Genomic DNA, 17,638 nt, shown 5'->3' on the forward strand with positions numbered 1-17,638 from the left:
TAAGTTCTCATGGGAGGTAAGACTGAGGGGGGGGAACAACTGAAGAGAGTTGGCAGTTTTTCAAAGGGACATTTTAAGGGCTCAAAAGCACGCTATTCCGCTGCGTAAGAAAGATAGAAAAATATGGCAAAAGACTGCCTTGGCTTAACCAGGAGATCTTGCATGATCTAAAAATAAAAAAGGAGTCATATAAAAATGGAAACTAGGACAAGTTACAAAGGCTGAATATAGGCAAACAATATAGGAATGCAGGGGCAAGATTAGAAAGGCAAAGTCACAAAATGAGCTCAAACTAGCTACAGGCATAAAGGGAAACAAGAAGACATTCTATAAATATATTAGATGCAAGAGGAAGACCAAGGACAGGGTAAGGCCCATTGCTCAGTAAGGAGGGAGAAACAGTAACAGGAAACTTGGAAATGGCAGAGATGTTTAATGATTTCTTTGTTTCGGTCTTCACCGAGAAGTCTGATGAGGGAATGCCTAACATAATGAATGCTAGTGGGAAGGGGGTGATAGAAATGTAGCCGTGTTAGTTTAGGGTAGCTGAAACAAAATACAGGACAATGTAGCACTTTAAAGACTAACAAAATGGTTTATTAGATGATGATGGGAAGGGGGTAGGTTTAGAAGATAAAATAAAAAAAGAACAAGTTAAAAATCACTTTAGAAAAGTTAGATATCTGCAAATCACCAGGGCCTGATGAAATGTATCCTAGAATACTCAAGGAGCTGATAGAGGAGGTATCTGAGCCTTTAGCTATCATCTGTGGAAAATCATGGAAGACAGGAGAGATTCCAGAAGACTGGAAAAGGGCAAATGTAGTGCCTATCTATAAAAAGGGATATAAGAACAACCCTGGAAGCTACAGACCTGTCAGTTTAACTTCTGTGCCAGGAAAGATAATGGAGCAAGTAATTAAGGAAATCATCTGCAAACACTTGGAAGATAATAAGGTGTTAAGGAACAGCGAGCATGGATTTGTAAAGAACAAATCATGTCAAACCAATGTGATAGCTTTCTTTGATAGGATAACAAGCCTTGTGGTTAAGGGAGAAGTGGTGGGCAATGGTATACCTGGACTTTAGTAAGGCATTTGATATGGTCTCACATGATATTCTTATCAATAAACTAGGCAAATACAACTTAGATGGGGCTACTATAAGGTGGGTGCGTAACTAGCTGGATGACCATTCTCAGAGAGTAGTTATTAACGGTTCACAATCCTGCTGGAAAGGTATAACAAGTGGGGTTCCACAGGTCTCTGTTTTGGGACCGTTCTGTTCAATATCTTCGTCAACGATTTAAATATCGGCATAGAGAGTACGCTTATTAAGTTTGCAGATGATACCAAGCTGGGAGGGGTTGCAACTGCTTTGGAAGACAGGGTCATAATTCAAAATGATTTGGACAATTTGGAGAAATGGTCTGAGGTAAACAGGATGAAGTTTAATAAGGACAAATGCAAAGTGTTTCACTTAGGAAGGAACAATCAGTTTCACACATACAGAATGAGAAGTGACTGTCTAGGAAGGGGTACGGCAGAAAGGGATCTAGGGGTTATAGTGGACCACAAGCTAAATATGAGTCAACAGTGTGATGCTGTTGCAAAAAAAGGAAACATGATTCTAGGATTCATTAACAGGTATGTTGTGAGCAATGCACGAGAAGTCATTCTTCCTCTCTACTCTGCACTGATTAGGCCTCAGTTGGAATATTGTGTCCAGTTCTGGACACCACATTTCAAGAAAGATGTGGAGAAACTGGAGAAGGTCCAGAGAAGAGCAACAAGAATGATTAAAGATCTAGAGAACATGACCTATGAAAAAAGACTGAAAGAATTGGATTTGTTTAGTTTGGAAAAGAGAAAATTGAGAGGGGACATGATAGCTGTTTTCAGGTATCTAAAAGGATGTCACAAGGAGGAGGGAGAAAACTTGTTCTTCCTAGCCTCTGAGGATAGAACAAGAAGCAATGGGCTCAAACTGCAGCAACGGAGGTTTAGGTTGGACATTAGGAAAAAGTTCCTAACTGTCAGGGTGGTTAAACACTTTAATAATTGCCATAGGAGGTTATGGAATCTCCATCTCTAGAGATATTTAGGAGTAGGTTATTAAATATCTATCAGGGATGGTCTAGACCCATGGTCACCAACCCATCGATCACGATTGACTGATCAATCAGGAGGGATAGACCAGTCAATCGGGAGGCGTTCAGGGCCTCCCCAATTCTCCCCACCCCCAAGAAGCCCCACTGTCTACCTCCAGCGACAATGGAGGTAGTGCCGACTTCCTGCGGGGTGGACAGAAGTCCAGCAGCTATGCGCAACTTCCAGGGTTTCTGGAAGTGCGCTACCTGCTCCCCTCCTCCAGGTCTGTGGTGTGTCGGGGACTTGCTGCGTGGGGGGAGGAGGTAGGAGTCCCAGTGGGAGGTGCATGCTGGGGCTTCCCTCCACTGTGGGAGATGGGAGAGGAGTCCTGGGGAGAGGAACACGCCAGGGGCTTTCCTCCTCTGCAGGGGAGGAGGGAGAGGGGTTAGGAGTCCGGGGGAGGGAGGGTGTGCCGGAGCTTCCCTCCTCTGTGGGGGATGGGGGAGAAGTCCTGAGGGGGGGGGGGGGCGCATGACGGGGCTTCTCTGCTCCATGGGAGGTGGAGGGTTGGGCTCTGAGGAGGCATGCAACAGGGCCTCCCTCCTCTGCAATGGGGGGGGAGAGAATCTGGGAGGAGGCTGGTGCAGGGGACTCTCTGCCCCCACTGGCACCCTGTCTCCTGCCACAGAACCTTGTCACCTGCCCTCCCGGCACCCTGTTCCCTTTCCCCTTCCCCCAGCCACAGAGCCCTGCCCCCACTAATACCCTGTCCCAGCACCCACTAGCACCCTTCCCCAGTACCATGTCCCATGCTCTGACCAGCACAGTTTGGGCCACATTAGCTAAGCTTGGGGGGGGGGGGGGGTTGGAGGAGGGGTTTTTTTGCATCTTGCTTGTGTGGCCCCCAACTGACTTTTCTGTGGGTCAGTGACCCCTGACTCAAAACAGGTTCCCTGCCCTTCTTATAAAGACAATGCAGAAACTTTCTGTGTTTGACATAGAATTTTATTAAAAAGTAAAGCCTGGCCAACAAACCTCCAATTGGGGCCAAGCCCCCATCTGGCCACAGCATCAGAACAGTCCTGCACTCCCTCTTCCCCCAGACCCTAGATCTGAGCCTATCATACACTGGAACCCCTTGCCCTGAGCCCCTCACATACTCCAACCAAATTTCTGAACCCTCACATCCACAAGCCTGTGGCTTGCTTAGTACCCCAACCCTACATCTGACCCCAATACTGCTCAGCCTGGAGCCCCCTCCCCGAGCCAGCATCCCCTTCTCCATCTCCTCCTGCATCCAGATTTCCTCCCAGAGCTTGCACCTCTCACCCCTTCCCACACCCAAATCCCTCATTCCCACCCCAGAGCCTACATATCCTGTCTCAACCCAGCAAGGGTACGGCTAGACTGCGGGAGTTTTCCAGGATTCTGGAGATATCCCAGTAAAACTCTTCTGCATCCAGGGATGCATTTATTCTTCTGCTTTTTTTTAGTGGAAGAACAAACATGCTCTTTTGGTCACCCCTATATTCCTCTTTCCATGAGGAATAAGGGGGCTTCCAAAAGAAGGAGTTTTTCCGACATTTGGTCCAGTCTAGACAGGCCAAATGTTGGAAAAACCTCTTCCTACGGAAAAATTGGGAGAAAAAAGCAGTATAAAGGTTGGGGATAGCAAGTGAAGGAGAGGAAAAGAATAGAGAGGGTAGGGCTTCAAGGAAGGGGCGGGGTAGTAGATCTTGGCTTGTTCTGTCATTTGAAAAGTGATCTTGGGTGTAAAAAGGTTGGAGACCAATGGTCTAGACAGTATTGGGTCCTGCCATGAGGGCAGGGGATTGGACTTGATGACCTCTCGAGGTCCCTTCCAGTCTCTTCCATAGCAAGAGCTAGTGGTTTTCTCTCTTCTAACTTCAAATCTTTGGGCCTTGTAAATAGTTTGCTTATAGTAATTAGTGTAAAGTAGTAGTTAAGGTAGAGAGTCTTATTGTGGACTTCTTACAAGGCGAGGCACACCCCAGTCTCCAGGTTTCAACCCCCAAAGCAGTAGCCTCAAGTGTTTGATGGAATCACATATGAAGGACAAGTGTCATATCGACTTAGGACCCAGAAAAATTGAGAGCCCCAACTTGCGTCTGCCCCGATATCCCCGAGCATTGCCTCGGCTCCCCATCCACCAGATGGTACAGGGACCCCATGCAGAGCTGGGGACCCTCACTCCCATGGGAGAGGTGTGGGAGTGGAAAAAGCAGGGGCTGGGGTGCGGAGATAATGGGGGAATTGGGGACGGGTGTGTGATAGGGTCAGGCAGAGAGGGTTGGAGGCTTTTGGAGTAGTTTTTTGCTCGTCATTTGTGTGGTCCCCAACTGATAGTCCTTCCCACCATAAATAAAGAAAACATTGAAACCTTTTGTGTTGAACATCAATTAATACTTTACTTTATTTAAAATTGTTTGATAAACTAACATGAGACAGTTAAAACGCTTAATCTGTTTAATAATTTAAATTAAAACAGTCTCCCTAGCAGCAGCACTAGCAAAATGAGCTCGTGCATAATTATGTAATTAATGGCAAGTTTCAATTAGCAAATGGTGGTCCATGTAAAGTTTTGGTCCATGGACCAAAAAATTTGAGAACTATTGCGCTAGAGGCTGAGTGCAGCCCAGGTAGCAGCCCCGGGGCTGGGCACCGGCAGAGGGGAGAGGAAACACACGGGGGCATCCCCCTGCCCCAAAGCCGCATTGGCTCCTGGGTCCCTGGCAGGAAAGCAAGGGCTCCACGGAGTGTACTTCTATGGGACCCCACTCCCAGCAGGACTGGACACCTCTGGGTCACCCACCCACCCCCCACCTCGCCTATTTCCTGAACCCCCCCTTTCCACCCTGACCCCAGCCCTTGTTGGCAATCCAGCATCACACCCCCCACAAAATAGGAACTGGTGCTGTCTTCCTGGCAGGGGGACCCCAAGCTTCCAGGGACATCCAGCTTCCAGGGAAGCACACGCACGCTGCTCCTCACCTCCCCACAGGAAAAGTCGGAGTGGAGCCCAAGGCGGGAGACCAAGTGGGACGTGCGGTGGAGTTGCTCCCCCCTCCCAGGAGAGTGGCGCAGCACAGGGCAAGAGGGTTAAATCTTAGCACATGGCTTCAGAAAGGTTGCCAACCCCTAGCCTAGGCATCAAAAGCTTCCAGCAATGCTGCTGACACTAGGGATGTGAATGGGCAACTGGTTACTCAGCAAATGTCACCTTAACTGGATGATAGTTACTGGGTAATGGTTAATCAGTGCCGGGAGCAGCTCATGTCCTCCCACCAGCAAAGGGCTGCTCTGGCCCGCAGGGCTGCTGGCTCCCAGCCCACATGGGGTGGGTGGGTGGAAGGGGGAAATAGGGGAATGGCAGCAGCTTGCATGCTGGGAGTCAGTAAGTTGATGCAGGCTGGGAGCTGGCAGCCTTCCTCCTTCTTCCACCCTCAACCGTCTGCCACTTCGACCCTGCCCCTATGTCTGCTCTCCGATACTTCAGACTTGGGCTGGGTTGCCCAGCTGGGTGAACTCATCACATAAGGCCATTGTCTCTGGGGGTATGTCTACACTACCCTCCTAGTTCGAACTAGGAGGGTAATGTATGCATACCGCACTTGCTAATGAAGCCCGGGATTTGAATTTCCCGGGCTTCATTAGCATAAGCGGGGAGCCGCCATTTTTAAATCCCCGCTGCTTCGAACCCCGTGTAGCGCGGCTACACGGGGCTCGAACTAGGTAGTTCGGACTAGGGTGCCTATTCCGAACTACCGGTACACCTCGTTTCACGAGGAGTACCGGTAGTTCGGAATAGGACCCTAGTCCGAACTACCTAGTTCGAGCCCCGTGTAGCCGCGCTACACGGGGTTCGAAGCAGCGGGGATTTAAAAATGGCGGCTCCCCGCTTATGCTAATGAAGCCCGGGAAATTCAAATCCCGGGCTTCATTAGCAAGTGCGGTATGCATACATTACCCCGCTAGTTCGAACTAGCGGGGTAGTGTAGACATACCCTGGGACACTCTGGCCCTATGTATCCATGTCAGGGAGCTCAAAGTGGTTTGCCTGCCAGGTTCTCTAACTACACCTTAAGGGCAAGGTAGTGTAGGCAGGTCCTGAAGAACAATTACCATATGAACATATGCAAATCACCTCAGCAGGACCTTCTTGTCTTGTCACAAGTTGTCACATCATCCACAGGTGGTCAGTACAATGCCCCAGAGGTGGACCCGTTTGCGTCCAGGCAAAACAGGAAGTACCAGTGTTCTGCTCAGTCGGGAGAGGGAGGATTGGGGTTCCCTGTCAGACACATTTTTCATCCTGTGCTCACAGAGTACGAGTGAAGATCAGACAGCACAGGGTGAAGGTTATTCTAATATCCCCACTGTGGCCGCACCAGCACTGGTTCAGCATGCTGCTAGACTATTTTGTAGCCACCCCTCTGCAGCTGTCCCTTTGGCCAGTCTACTGTCCCAGAACCATAGCAGCTTTGTACACCTAAACCTGATGGCCAGCGGCGGATATAGGGCAGGGCGAGCGGGGCTGTTGCCCCGGGCCCCGCGCTCCAGTAGGCCCCGCACCGGGCTGAAACGGCCGCTTACTCCAGCGTAGCCCAAATGGCGGTTTGCACCGGCGCCGCTTGCTCCCGCGTGACATCACGGCTGCGCAGCACAGAACGCAGCTGAGGGCCATGGCAGAAGCAAACCGCGTGATAGAGGCTCTAGGTCCTGCCCCTTAGCCGCGTAAGTCACTGCCCCGCCCCCTTCACCTCCCGCCCTGGCACTCGGCTCTGCACTGCTCAGCCGGTGCAAACCGCCATTTGGGCTCTGTCAGTGGAGGAGGAGGCAGGAGGAGAAGAAGAAAAGAGAGAGTGAGGAAGAAGGAGAGTGAGGCAGGAGGAGAAGAAGAGAGTGAGTGAGGCAGGAGGAGAAGAAGAAAGGAGAGAGTGAGGCAGAAGGAGAGTGAGGCAGGAGGAGGAGAAGAGAAAAGGAGAGTGAGGCAGGAGGAGGAGAGGAGAAAAGGAGAGTGAGGCAGGAGGAGGAGAAGAAAGAGAGAGTGAGGCAGAAGAAGAGTGAGGCAGGAGGAGAAGAGGAGAAAAGGAGAGTGAGGCAGGAGGAGGAGGAGAAGGAGGAGGAAGAAGAGGAGGCAGGAGAGGAGAAAAGGAGAGTGAGACAGGAGGAGGAGAAGAGAAAAGGAGAGTGAGGCAGGAGGAGAAGAAGAGAGAGAGTGAGGCAGAAGAGGAGAAAAAGAGAGAGAGACAGGAGGAGGAGGAGAAGAGAGTGTGAGGCAGGAGGAGAAGAGAAAGATAGAGAGAGGCAGGAGGAGGAGGAGAGACAGACATGGAGGAGAGACCTGAAAAGCGCTGTTGGCAAGTTTTTTTAATAATGAACATTTAACATTGATATGTGAAACATGTGTAATGAAGTAATGTGAATACGCAACGTGTGACAAATTGAAACTGATTTGCACATACACTACCACCAGTCGGTTGTGTTCGTGGCGCATGCCCCATGTCACTCACTCCATTTTTTACAGATAAATAAAAATTTTATAAGTGTAAATTTGCCAACAACCCCAAATTATAAAATGACTAGCTGAGCGAGAGATGCAGGTAGAAAATATTTGTCAGGAAGCCAAAAATTAAAGAAGAAAAGAAAACTTGAAGAATGTAATCTCAGTCTAAAAGGTACTATGGAAAAATTTGTTCAAAAGACAAACAAATTAGATGAAGAACCACAACAGTCCCAGTCATCGTCACTGTCATCACATTCAGATCCAGTAGAAGTAGATTCTGTGGAATTATCCACATTTACTCCAACTTCAATTACGACAACAGAACATAATCTGCCATTAACATCAACATTCACTTCGTCTTTAATGGCACCAGATCTGCCAGATGACCCATTAACTGCAATAACATCAAGGTTATTAGACAAACCAAAGCAAAATCATCCACTTTTTTTAGAAGAATCCGCAATAGCTGAAGTCAACATTAGTAGCAAAGATCTTGCCAAAATTGATTCCAAGTATTCAGAAGAGCTTTCATCAGAAGAAGATAATTAGTGAGTTAGAATGTGCCCCGAAAAGTAGCTTAACTGACCCTGCAAAATGGCCAACTATTCTAACTGATAGTCAGGTTGTTTATTGCTGAGCAAGGACCCGTACAAATAAAAAGTTTTAAATTTCCTAGAGATGAACAAAACAGATCTTTTTCAGCAAATCATTACTCCAGATTATTAAACAATGGAGAAATGATGGAAAGAAGGTGGTTAGTTTATTCTTTACTTGAAGATACTGTGTACTGCTTTAGCTGCAAATTGTTTGCACCAATTCCAGTTGCCCTTGTCACTGGCGGTTTCAATGACTGGAAACATTTGGCTGAAAGATTAAAAGAGCATGAAAATTCACAGAATCATCGTGAAGGAATGATTAAATGGACAGAGCTACAAAAACGTTTGAAGAATAAAGTAACTATCGATAAGATGACGCAAAGCATGATAGAAAAAGAGAAACAAAGACTTGTTGCAGTTTTCAAACGTATAGTTGAAATAATTATATTTATGGTGAGTCAAAATTTATCATTCAGAGGAAAAACTGAAAAACTTTTTCAATCCCATAATGGAAATTTTTTGGGAATAATTGAATTATTACCTAAATTCGACCCAGTGATGGCAGAACATGTATACCATTTTACAGAAAAGGATACTCAAAACCATTTTTTGTCATTTAATTCAAAATGAATTAATTATATCAATATCTGAAATAGTTAAGAAACACATAATTGATGAAGTAAAACGGGCAAAATATTATTCGATAATATTAGATTGTACTCCTGACGTCAGTCACCAAGAACAGTTATCGATGATACTCCGATTTGTGAATATAGAAAATAAACATTTTAAAATAGATGAAAAGTTTATCAATTTTTTAGTTGTTGATGATACAACAGGAAGAGGGTTAGCAGAAAGGTTAAAAAATGAACTCCAAGATGTAGGATTAGATTTAAAGGACTGTCGAGGACAAACTTATGACAATGGGGCTAATATGAAGGGTAAAAATGTAGGAGTGCAGGCTTTAATTTTACAAGAAAATCGAAGAGCCTTTTATGTACCCTGTGCTTGTCACAATTTGAATTTAGTGTTGGGAGATATTGCAAAATCGTCCACGCAAGCGGTGACATTTTTCGGGATAATACATAGGGTTTACACAATTTTTGCGGTGTCAACAGCAAGATGGGATGTATTTAAAAGACATGCTCCTCTACTTTCACCAAAACCACTTTCGGAAACTAGATGGGAGTGCCGTATTGAAAGCGTTAAAGCAATTCGATTTCAAACAACTGGATTGGACAATACTTTAAGTGCCATTTTCAATACGGTAACGGATCACAAACTTAAATGTGAAGTACTTGCTGTCAGACAGCATCTAAGAACATATGAATTTTTAACCAGCCCTGTTATTTGGTATGATGTATTACTTAAAGTAAATACTACCAGCAAAATTCTGCAGAAGACAAATATAGAAATGGATATTGCTTTAAATCATTTAAAGTATCTTGTATCATATTTGGAGGAATACAGATCTTCAGGATTCCAAAGTGCATTAACTACAGCCAAAGAGATGTGTGATGAATTGAACATTAATCCAACATTTCAGGAAAAACGTCTAACAAATAAAACAAGTTTTCATATGAGGGAAATGACGAACCTATTGAAAACACAGAGGAATCATACCGAATAAACTACTTTTTGATAATTGTTGATTCTGCTCTTGTTTCTATGAAGAAACTATTCGAGTTGTACGAAAATCACAAAAACATATTTGGTTTTCTACATGATATGAAAAGCATCAAAGAAATAGATAAGGACACACTAAAAAAACTTCGTATGGATCTTCATGTCATTCTACAAGATGGTGACTCCTGTGACATTGAAGGTTTAGATCTTTACGAAGAGTTGCAGAACTTTTGTAGAATTATTCCAGACAGTTGTATTACAGTTCATGATTGTTTGAAAATAATTTGTTCGAACAATATGGAAGACATATATCCTAATATCTATATCACTCTTAGGATACTTCTAACTAGTCCAGTGACAGTAGCTTCGGCAGAGAGAAGTTTCTCTAAATTGAAACTAATAAAGACTTACTTAAGGTCTGCTATGAGTCAGGAGCGTTTTGTAGGTCTTTCGATTATATCGATTGAAAATGACCTGTGTAAAGAAATGGACTTTAATGACACAATTGAAGAATGTGGTGCCAAAAGAGCTAGACAGTTATAATAGACTTAAATACAAATGAAAATGTTTAATTATTAATGCAAAATTTTGTTTAAGAATGACTTACAATATAATTAAAATAAAAAAAGTCCAACTAAATTAAGTTTCTATCGAATTTACCCAATTCACATTTAATATGAAAATAGCCATCAATTTGTGCATTTGATGCCTTTTTTCTATTTTTTCTCCAAAGGGGGGCCCCGCTAAATTGTTCTGCCCTGGACCCCGCAAAACTCTCATCCGCCCCTGCTGATGGCACTACATTTGACAGCATAGCTACCTCTTGACTAAATACAGATAAATAGGAATGCTCGGCCTGTATTCAGTGGGTCTTTTTGGGCAACAAAAACCCCTCCAGCAGAGTGCCTTACCTGGTTAAGTGGAAAAGGTTCATGTGCTAGACAATGGAGACCTATCAAAATTGAGCAGGGATTGCTGCTGAAGATGTTGGATTATCTTCTGGATCTCATACTCCAACGTTTGTTCCTGTCATCAGTTGGGTTCCATCTAGCTGCTGTTTTGGCTTTCCACCTTGCATTCCAAGGGAGATCAGTCTTCACTCATGGCGTGCCAGCCCAGGTTTTGAAAGATCTGGAGCATGTGTACCCGCATGTCTGGGATGCTGTCCCTCCCTGGGACCTGAAACTTGTGCTTTTGAGGTTTGTGGGGATCTCCTTTCAAGCCCGTGGCTTACTTCCCTCTTGGAAGGTTTTGTTCCTGGTTGCAGAAATGTCTGCCCTCAGGATGTCTGAGATCAGAGTGCTTACTGCAGGGGAGGATGCTTGCCTTTGTCATAGATAGGACAAAGCCATTCTATAAGTCAACACGATTTTTTGTTGCGGTGGCAGATAGAATGAAGAGTCATCCAGTGCCTGCTTAAAAGATATCTTCTTGGACTACTGCCTGCATCTGACATTGCCCTGAGCTAGCATATGTGCCTCCACTGGCAATCGTGATGCCACACTCGACTAGGGCATAGGTTTCATCAGCAGCTTTCCTGGGGCAGATTCCAGTCCAGATATGTGAGGTAACTGCCTGGTCATCTGTCCATACATTCATGTTTCCTCCATTTACCCAGCAAGCTTGAGACAGTGCTGGCTTTGGCAAGACAGTGCTGCAAACTGTGTGATCATGAACTTTGAGACCACCTCTTTGGATGCCTCTTGTGAGCCATCTAGAATGGAATCAACATAAGCAAGCACCTGAAGAAGAAAAATAATTACCTACTTTTTCGTAACAGTACTTTGAAATGTTGCTCATGCCCATTCCATTGCCCATCCTCCTTCCTCTCTGTTGCAATTGCCAGCAAGAAGGAAATGAGAGGACGTAGAAATGGCAGCACATGATATACCAACACATGTGCAGGGTATTCAAGGGGATGCTATGGCCAATACTTATATATACAGATACTGCTAATGTAAATATCTCCGACCACACGTGTAGGTGTACACACACTTAAATGGAATGGATGTGAAAAACAACAGTCACAAGAAGGTAGTTAGCTGTGGGAATGAATGTTGAGCTATTATATTTGCTTACTCAATCACAGTACTGCTGATCTATAACTCATTACTTTGCACAGTGTTTTTAGATACCTTGAGTCAGATACTGTATTCTACTCTGTATCCTTTGCATTGCATTGCTCTGGTAGTGCAAAGAGGGTGGAATCTGCCTATAGTTTCCTTGCTGGGATTCTCCCAGTAGGACCTGTAAACTCCTACAGTGTGATCCACATTGAGTACAACATATCAAAGAACCACAGATCCTGTACCTTTGTTAGTCTCTAAGGTTGCCACAGTATACTACTTGCTGTTTTCAAAGTTACAGACTAATATAGCTACCCCTTTGACACTTCTGTAGAATAAGTAAACATTATTTTCATTGTGCAATGGACATGAATAGTTTCCATTTAACAGACTTTTTCTTAAAGATTTTTAACTTTCTAGACTTCTGGCTTTATTTTGTCTTTTTTCCCCCCTCCTAATTCCCCAGTGTCCTGTTTTCTTCTGTATTTTCACCAATGTTTATCAACATAATCTTTTTTTCTATTGTGTTATTTCAGGTATATATCAAAGTGATAGACACAAATAACCACAGGCCTCAGTTTTCCACCTCAAAATATGAAGTAATTATACCTGAGGACACAGTGCCAGAGACAGAAATTTTGCAAGTTAGTGCCACCGACAGAGATGAGAAGAATAAACTAATTTATACAATGCAGAGTAGCATTGATCCTGTCAGTCTCAAGAAATTTCGTTTGGATCCTGGAACAGGCTCTCTTTATACTTCTGAAAAATTGGATCATGAGGCCATCCACCAGCATATACTTACAGTAATGGTAAACAAGCATACCTTTTATTCTGCATTAGAAAATATGTTTAAAAGCATTATAACTGTATTGTGAAAAAGATAATGTACATTTAGTTCCTGATATTGGAGAAATTTCTACATGTGTTTAATGGGACTACTCAAAGAGTGTAAAGTTATTTGAATGGTAAGGATTGAGGTATAAATTATTAATAGTTCTACTGTTTATAATGAACTCTGGGAAATTGGATTAGTAGCTGTAGTAATAAAGCTTCGTGCTAATTACTAATATTACGTTCATTTTTTTAGGTACGAGATCAAGATGTTCCTGTGAAACGTAACTTTGCTAGAATTGTCATTAATGTTAGTGACACAAATGATCATGCACCATGGTTCACCAGCTCTTCCTATGAAGGACGGGTATATGAGTCAGCAGCTGTTGGATCAGCGGTACTCCAAGTGACGGCATTAGACAAAGACAAAGGGAAAAATGCAGAAATTGTATACTCTATTGAATCAGGTATATGCAGAGTCTCATAAGTCTTCTATATAGCTTAACATTTAACTAGGTCATAGTTGGCTTAAAATGCAAATATGTAAAATTATGCCATTATACAATCAAAGATGAATATAAATGTTTCCATAATGTTTAAAAAAAAAACCCACAAATTCAAATGGACTTCCTATTACAACTTAAACATTGTTTCATTTGGCTACTTCTTGAGAATCTCAAAATGAAAACATCTAGGAACCAAAAAGAAATACATGTGAAACTTGTCTCATCTGTTTTGTTGTCCAAGTAGAGAAAAGTTACCCTTAAAAGAGTGTAAACATTATCATTAGTAAAAATACATTTAGATTTTAAAATATGTTTTGATTTTATTATCTAAGATGTATTTTGTAAAACGGAGAAGTAAATATTTTAATTTTAAAAAAATTAGGCAAGGTTCTTGGAATTGTCTTGTTGGTACATAGCATGTCATGGAGTGGGAGTACAGAAGGTCACTTTAAATCACCTTCATGTTCCTGTAATCCATGAAGCACTGGCTGGTTTCTATTTAAATATAATGTCTGTCAAGCTATCACTCATTACAAGGTGGTTTAAAAAGGAGTGGGAGTTTGCTATCCTAGTCCTACAACTCCTGAGGATTGTCCTCTGAGTAGCCAGTTAACTTGGGTTTGCAGTTGCTTTGTGCTGATAAACTAGAGCTGTGGTCACCAACCCGTCGATCGCGATCGACTGGTCGATCACAAGGCCTCGCCCAGTCGATCGCGAAGTGTTTGGGCACCCCTAATCCCCATTTTTCCCCCATCCCCAAGAAGCCCCACTACCTACCTCTAGTGTAGTGCCGGCTTCCCGCGGGGTGGACGGAAGTCCTGTGTGAAGCCCGCGTCACTTCTGAGGGTTCCGGAAATGCGCGGGCTGCTCGCTTCCCACAGCTCTGTTGCATGCTGGGGGAGAGGGCGTCAGCCCTGGAGGAGGAGTGCGGAGGCTTCCCTGTGCCGCCGGCGCCGGAGGGGTGAATTGAGCGCAGGGGTTTCCCTGCGCTGTGGAGGGGGTCGGCCCTGGAGTTTGGCCGCGCTGTGGGAGGGGAAGGAATTGGCTGGGCCACACCATGGGAGGGGGGTTTGGCCCTGGGGCAGGTGCCCGCAAGGGTTGGCCACGCTGCGGGAAGAGAGGGGATGGGCTGGGTCGTGCCGTGCCGTACCGTGCCTTGGAAGGGGGGTTTGGCTCCAGGGCAAGCACCCGCGGTGGGGGGAGGGGTTGCCCCTGGGGCAGGCTCCTGCAGGGGTTTGGCCCCGTGGCAGGCACGCACGGGGGTTTCCCTGCGCTGCGGCAGTCGGGCCCGGAGGAGGCATATGCTGGCTTCCCTCGGCGGGGAAAGGGGGTAGAATCCTGGGAGGAAGCAAATGCAGGGGACTCGCTGCTGCCACTGGGACCCTGACCACACTCCCCTGACCCCAGCTACAGAACTCTGTCCCCACTCCCCCAACTCTGTCCCCACTCCTCTGTCCCCAGCTACAGAACTCTGTCCCCATTCCCCTCTCCACTCCCCGAACTCTGTCCCCATTCCCTTGTCCCCAGCTACAGAAACCTGTCCCCACTGGCACTGTCCCCTGCTGCAGAACCCTGTCCCCTGCCCACCCAGCACCCTGTTCCCTTTCCCCTGCCCCCAGCCACAGAACTCTGTACCCACAAAATGTATAATTATAGATTTAATTATAGATTGCTTCATTTTAGATTTAAATGGCATGAATAAAAAATAGACCATTTATTTCATAACTATAAACATGTGATTTTAATTTTATATATCGCATAATTTACAAATAAACTCTTTATCAGAGTGTGTAAGTACGGGCTGGGGATGGCAAGTGATGGACAGGAGGAGACTGCAGAGGGCGGGGCTTCAAGGAAGGGGCGGGGTGGTAATCTTCGCCTGTTCTGAGATTTAAAAAGTGATCTTCAGTGTAAAAAGGTTGGAGACCACTGAACTAGAGCAAAGCAGCCACAATGGATTTGACCACTTATTTTTAATCTCACAGTATGTATTTAACACATTGCCGTGTCCGGTCTTTTAATTAATTATTTCTTAGCATTCAAAAATGGAGTCTTCTCTTTATACTGACTTCGCCTCCCTGACTTGCCAATGTTTCTCATCTTTCGCATAGAGGGATCATTAATGATGATAGTTCATTTTTCATGTTTATTCATTCCAATGCCCTTCTCCTTGGCTTTTCTTCTGAGGTACCCTCAAGTGGTAATGGTAGCAGCTTTAAGAAGTGAATACCCACAGGAGCCAGATTGACATTGCTAACTCATTTCATGTAGAGTACCAAACCACCCCAGTTGGTTAATGCCTTTTGGTTACACTAGTGAATTAGATATGAATGACTCCATATTCCCTTGCCAAGCAACAGAACTGTCCAACCACAAATGGTGCAAAATGAACAAGCTTTGCGTTTTTTAGCAATTTAATTCAACTCCATTTACACCCTTTCTTTTATTGTATAGCTTTGCAAAATGCTATATAATAAAAGTCAGTATAAAACATCTGAAACTTTATTAAAAATTATACAAACTATGTGATTGTCATATGCAGATTATACCTTATGTTTTGTCTGAACCCTAAAAGGATTTTTTTAAACAATACAAATTCAGGATTAAGATTATAAAGAGATTTCTGTTGTTGAAAATACGAAAAGCCATTGCAAATATAATATATGCTTTATTTTCACAATTTTTACATAAATTTGATTATATTCTCCGAGGGAATGAATGTCCAAGCATTTCAAAAAAAGAGTTTGAGCACACTTTCTCTTTCTTTTCATCCAGTCCTTCTCCCCAGCCCCCATCTTCCAATCTCTCCAGATTTTTGAGAGAATAAATATTAAACTTTATTTTCCTTGGCTTAGTTTTTTATGGAATTGTCAACTACTGGGAGGTTAAAGCATTGGGGTTGATGTCCTAAGTATATGGAATGAACATTCCTTAAATGCTTGTAATGGCTGATGGGATTTGTAATGAGATATTCTGAGAATTCCACTGTGCTTAAAGCCTTAACTAACAGAACAGAAAATATCAACTACCCACTCATCTGCATAATTCAAACATTTTAAATAAAATTTTCCTCTGTTGAGAACATAGTTTTAGTAATATTTGCTATGTTTGCTGTCCCTTGTAATTCAACTTTTGAGGAACCATAAATACTAGTCTAATTTAGTGCGTGTGCTGAAATCTTACAGGCTGTAAAATCCATTACAGTGTCTTTACTTTTAAAGGCCTTATTTATAACTGCTTGCTTTCAACTGTTAAATATCAAATTGCAGCTAGTAATGTTCAGAAAGTTGTCATTTTTAGCATAGGGTATAATCTATTAATTAAGGGTGAGATGTTTGCTTTAGTTCTCTCTCTGTTGCCTCTTTATTCCATGCCTTCATCACTGCATTCTGTGTTTGCCAGTCTTCTGCTGTTGCAGTCTTTTTAGCTTATTCCATGTCATTTGGATAGCTTTCAATTTTGCTTCTGTTGTGTGTTCCTTGGTCTGCCTCATCACTTCTTGTTCTGGGGGTTCCAGTCCAATACCTGTTTTTTTATGTTGTTTGGGTAAATCCTACCCATCTTAATTTTGTTCCATAATTTACCAGCCTATTGATTGTTGTTTCGTTCTCTTCCAGTTAATTTGTGCTGACTTTTTTCTGGCCATCTGATATTGGGGATTGGTCTGAGGCAGATGTTTTGAAAACTTTAAATTTAGATAGTATGGTTTTAATAATTTAACTCCCAAGTTTCAGTACCATATAGTAAGACCTACTTTACAGTGGTGTTAAATTCAACATTTAGTTTGATGGGCACTTTTCTCTTTCTCTTAGCTGAGCTTTAAAGTTACAAAGGCTTGACTAGCTCTTGTTATTTTGCTTTGTCATCATCTGTTTCACCTGCTGTGCTTCCAATGTGAAATATCAGATCTCTTCTTTGTGAATCACAGAAAGTGTTATTAGTGTTTCTTATTCTGTGTGGATTCTCATTGTTTTAGTTGTGTTGGTTGTGATTTTAACCTTGGAGATATTTGCTTTCTTGCATATAAAATTCTGTGGGTATGGGATAGCAAATTGATGTCATCTGCAAAATCATGGTCTTCTAACTTCTGTGTGAAATTCTGTTGCATGCCTTTGATTGTTCTGAGGTCTTTCTCATTATCCAGCTTACTACAAATAAAAAGAGCATGGGTTAGAAAAGACATCCTTGTTTGAGACTCATAATAACTTCAAATAGTTTAGTCAGTCCACTCTTATGTATTACTAGGCATGTCATATGTTCATTGCTGCTCTGATTAATGTTAATAAATTACTGAGAGATTGCGTAGTGTGTAATTCACTAAGGAATCTTTAATTTGGAATAATGGTTGAAAGGATGTTTGCATTAACAGTTAATTGAGATGCACTTGAGACAC

General features: G+C 43.5%; 1 protein-coding gene across 5 annotated transcripts in view; it reads left to right on the forward strand.

The window, feature by feature from the left end:
* The window catches only part of FAT1 (FAT atypical cadherin 1), a 168,038-nt gene that overhangs the window by 106,836 nt on the left and 43,564 nt on the right, over window positions 1-17,638 (forward strand). For all 5 annotated transcript variants that reach the window (XM_006128452.5, XM_006128448.3, XM_089777886.1 and 2 more), the window contains exons 8-9: window positions 12,442-12,717; window positions 12,996-13,206. In XM_006128452.5, coding sequence (XP_006128514.3) covers window positions 12,442-12,717; window positions 12,996-13,206 — 487 coding nt within the window. The remainder of the gene's footprint in view (window positions 1-12,441; window positions 12,718-12,995; window positions 13,207-17,638) is intronic.

This window comes from Pelodiscus sinensis, chromosome 4 (genome assembly GCF_052426305.1).
Source record: "Pelodiscus sinensis isolate ZL-2025 chromosome 4, ASM5242630v1, whole genome shotgun sequence".
NCBI classification, from domain to species: domain Eukaryota; kingdom Metazoa; phylum Chordata; order Testudines; family Trionychidae; genus Pelodiscus; species Pelodiscus sinensis.